General features: G+C 35.1%; 1 protein-coding gene across 3 annotated transcripts; it reads left to right on the top strand.

Annotated features, from left to right (window-relative positions):
- The first annotated feature begins 384 nt into the window (after positions 1-384).
- Positions 385-2,623, top strand: atp5mj (ATP synthase membrane subunit j). Of its 3 annotated transcripts, none has more exons than XM_016277425.1 (4): positions 385-477; positions 1,118-1,241; positions 1,544-1,567; positions 2,395-2,457. In XM_016277425.1, the coding sequence occupies exons 2-4, from the start codon at positions 1,118-1,120 to the stop codon at positions 2,406-2,408; spliced, it is 162 nt and encodes a 53-aa protein (XP_016132911.1). In that variant the 5' UTR covers positions 385-477; the 3' UTR covers positions 2,409-2,457. The 3 variants fall into 3 exon arrangements, with proteins under 3 accessions (XP_016132911.1, XP_016132910.1, XP_016132912.1); XM_016277424.1 differs by having other exon boundaries at positions 391-526; XM_016277426.1 differs by having other exon boundaries at positions 405-522; positions 2,395-2,623.
- The last annotated feature ends 768 nt before the right edge of the window (positions 2,624-3,391 follow it).

A 3,391-nucleotide genomic window follows, 5' to 3' on the forward strand; every position in this document is an offset into this window, starting at 1 on the left:
GCTACGGAATTCGGGCGGAAGTAGTAGGTCATCCGGGTACTTCTAGCCTACTGTTTTTCGAATACTATGAATTCGGACATACTACTCGCCTCGCATACTGTTTTTCGCCTACTATATAGTATGGAAGTATGCGATTTCGGACACAGCTTTAAAACAGGGGATTATAGTACGGAATCATGTCATTGTTTTTTTTTTGTCACCATGATTAAATCGACTCATATAAAAGAATATAGTCTTTTTGATAGTTTTTTATTTATTTGTTTGTTTTGTTTTAATTTGCTAGTTTATTTATTTTGTTTTGATTGTTTTTTTTTTATGGTTTATTTTGTCCTACAAGCAAAATCCTGATCCATACTTAATTCCAGTCGGTGGCGGTAATGCACCAGTCAGTTAGGTTGCCAACCGCCAGTAAACACCAAAAAAGAAGAAGAAGAAGAAGCTCTTCCGCTGTCTCCCCTACTGAGCTCTCGCTGAACAGTGAGTGACCTTCTCCGTGTGGTCCAGTGCACTTATATACTAGAGGCGAGTACGTTTTCTTATAATAAATCGATATGTTTTCAGTTGGCATATTTTAATTTAGCACTGACCATTTCAAGAAGATTCCCTGTCGTTTAAAACATTACCGTATCTGTTTCGGTTATTGGACCATATAAGGCCTTGCCGAGCGCCTTACATGAGTCAACATTGGTTAATAATGGCTCAAGCTTGACACTTGAATGGCACGCATGAACCGCGGAATGTTTTTCATAATCTCTACGATAATTTTATTTCTGTATTAGACGGTGAAAAGAGCTGCTGTTCTTCAAGTGACGCGTTATCTTTAAACTGAACTGAGCTTGGCATGAACTCGCTATATTGACAGTGAAATAGATTGGAGTGTTTTAGCCTCTATCTTAATGACTCCGTATATTAAAGTCTAATAGTGTTCATTTTTCTCGAGCTGGTCTATGAATATATGATTAATGTCCTTGAAAGTGCTGTTTGAGTCGTGTTACTCTGTGGGTCATTCTTATAACGTGGCTCATAGCATTTGCACGTTCAAACATATGTATGGTAATGTTACATGTTTCTGAAGCCTTTTAGACAAATGTTCATGCATCCTTGTTTTGATCACTAGATGGCAGGTGGTGCATTGGCTGGCTGGTGGACTAAGGTGGCCCCCTACTACACCAAAGCATACCAGGAGATGTGGGTTGGTGTAGGAATCATGACTTTCATGTACTACAAACTTTCATATGGAGGTGAGAGGTCAAGTTTGTTGAAGAGCTCTTTAGTAGTGTGCATACTGTCAAAATGTAATAAACCCTTCTTTATTTAGTGGTTCATATTATAACAATGTACTTCGTAAACATTGTTCTTGTCGTTAAATTATTAATTTGTATGTTATCTTATGTATCTTCTAAGCATAGCCCATGTTCATAGACAGTTTTGTTACACAATATTTTTAAGAAACTTCTAGTGTCCTTTTCAAGGTGACAGACTTGACTTTAAGAGCTTGCTAATGCTCTTATTAAATGTTAACAATAATATTGCTGTTTTGCAGGAAAGAAGAAAGCAGTGCAGTCAAGTAAGTATAAGCAGATTTTTTTTTTCTAAGGGAAAAATGTCTAGGAGAGAGGCTTTCAAACTTTGCTCCACATGGGAGTTTTAGGTGTTAGGTAGAAAAAAGTTTAGAGAAAACAAAAATGTAAAAATAAGATTCATAAATAATAGATGTGTAAGTATTATAGTGAGAAGTAAAAAATTAAGCAACTAAATATTTTCCAAATAATATTTTACACATTCGTAATAACTTTTCACAGTATATAAATGGGGGTTATGCACAACAAACTTCTGCATGCTGTAAAACGGGTCACGTCACTCCCAGTTCAGGCCTTTTGCATGTGCTTCATTAAATATGGAGCTGTTTTACTCTAGATTGCTTCAAAGCAGATACTGAAGATGATCATAACTGATGTCCATCACATATGCAGATTGATATCTAGGAGTTTGTTTTCTCTTCTTCTCACTAACATTCTGAAGTTAAGATTGAATAAAATGGCAACAATAAAAAACTAGGTAGGTTAACCGATTACCTTAAAAGTCCATAGATATTACCATCAGTTCATAATGCTGTTACACTTTCTCTAACAAGCAGAAGCAATGAGACCTGTTTTTCGGTTTGGTCAGGTGATGTTCGACACATACCCCATTGGGTCTTTATACATGAAAGTATATAGCTGTGTTTTAAATTTTAGGATGGGGTTCTCTTGCACAAGTATGATCATATTTGGAGTATCTTAAAGATTGAAAAACCCTGGTCTAAAGGATAGTTTGAGGCTTTGTTAAAAAAAAATATTTCTGGGATATATAAAAAAATATTCTGTATCTAATGTGACTTTCCTTTTCTCACAGAGCCTGCCCACTGATTGGACCACCGGAGCATCATTCCCCATGTCCTCTCTGTAAATCTTCCCCTGAATATCTGTATTTTGCTTTATGTAACCAATAAACCGCTTGATTTGGATCACACTGTAGACAATTCACTGCTTTCTGGTCTTTCACTCTGTCTTTTGCAGGAAATTCATATCAGCAAACATGAAACTGTTTGGTTGTTAACTTATGGAATAAAACTATTAAAGAAGTCCTGCCAAAAGTGTTTTAATGGCGTTAGTTCTTGAATAGCATGCATTTGTTTGAAGTACACAAATAGTTTTCTTTAAGCTGATGATGTTAACGGTTTTCATTTAATGTTTTAGAAGATTTTGTTTTTGCATTTTAGACATTTTTTGTCATGTTTAATTAATGATATGTAGTTCATGTTATTGATCAGTAGTGGGTGTTGAAGGACTGTCCAGCACATCAGCTTCAAAACAAATGTGAAGTCCTTCAACAGTTTCTCAAACTGTACTTAAAAAATACATTTTGAAATGATACAATACATTATATCTTTATTACTGGAAACTACTGAGTGAAAGTGTCGATTGTCGAACATATGCAATATAAGAGAGTATGTTCCATGTTGCCATGTTGAACACCTGCAAGTAAAGCCATTCCTAAAATAACCATTTACTTTCAAGCTTCCTAACAATTAATGTGACTCATCGACAAACTAAGGGCGTGTTATACCTAGTTGATTTTCGTCACTTACAGATTTTAATGACTACACATACAGTGGAGAAAATATTTATTTGATCCCCTGCTGATTTTGTAAGTTTGCCCACTTACAAAAAAATGAAGGGTCTGTAATTTTTATGGTAGGTTTATTTTAACGGATAGAGACAGAATACCAACCAAAAAATCCAGAAAAAACGCATTATATAAAGGTTAGAAATTGATTTGCATTTCAGTGAGTGAAATAAGTATTTGATACCCAAGCAAAACACGACTTAATACTTTGTGCATAAACCCT

Source organism: Sinocyclocheilus grahami, unplaced genomic scaffold, assembly GCF_001515645.1.
Source record: "Sinocyclocheilus grahami isolate Dianchi unplaced genomic scaffold, SAMN03320097.WGS_v1.1 scaffold111.1, whole genome shotgun sequence".
Classification (NCBI taxonomy): domain Eukaryota; kingdom Metazoa; phylum Chordata; class Actinopteri; order Cypriniformes; family Cyprinidae; genus Sinocyclocheilus; species Sinocyclocheilus grahami.

Bases quoted from the DNA above. Each gene is read 5' to 3' on its own strand.
- atp5mj (XM_016277425.1), top strand. From the start codon at position 1,118: ATGGCAGGTGGTGCATTGGCTGGCTGGTGGACTAAGGTGGCCCCCTAC. The intron at 1,242-1,543 runs GTGAGAGGTCAA...GCTGTTTTGCAG, and splicing joins CTACAAACTTTCATATGGAG to GAAAGAAGAAAGCAGTGCAG.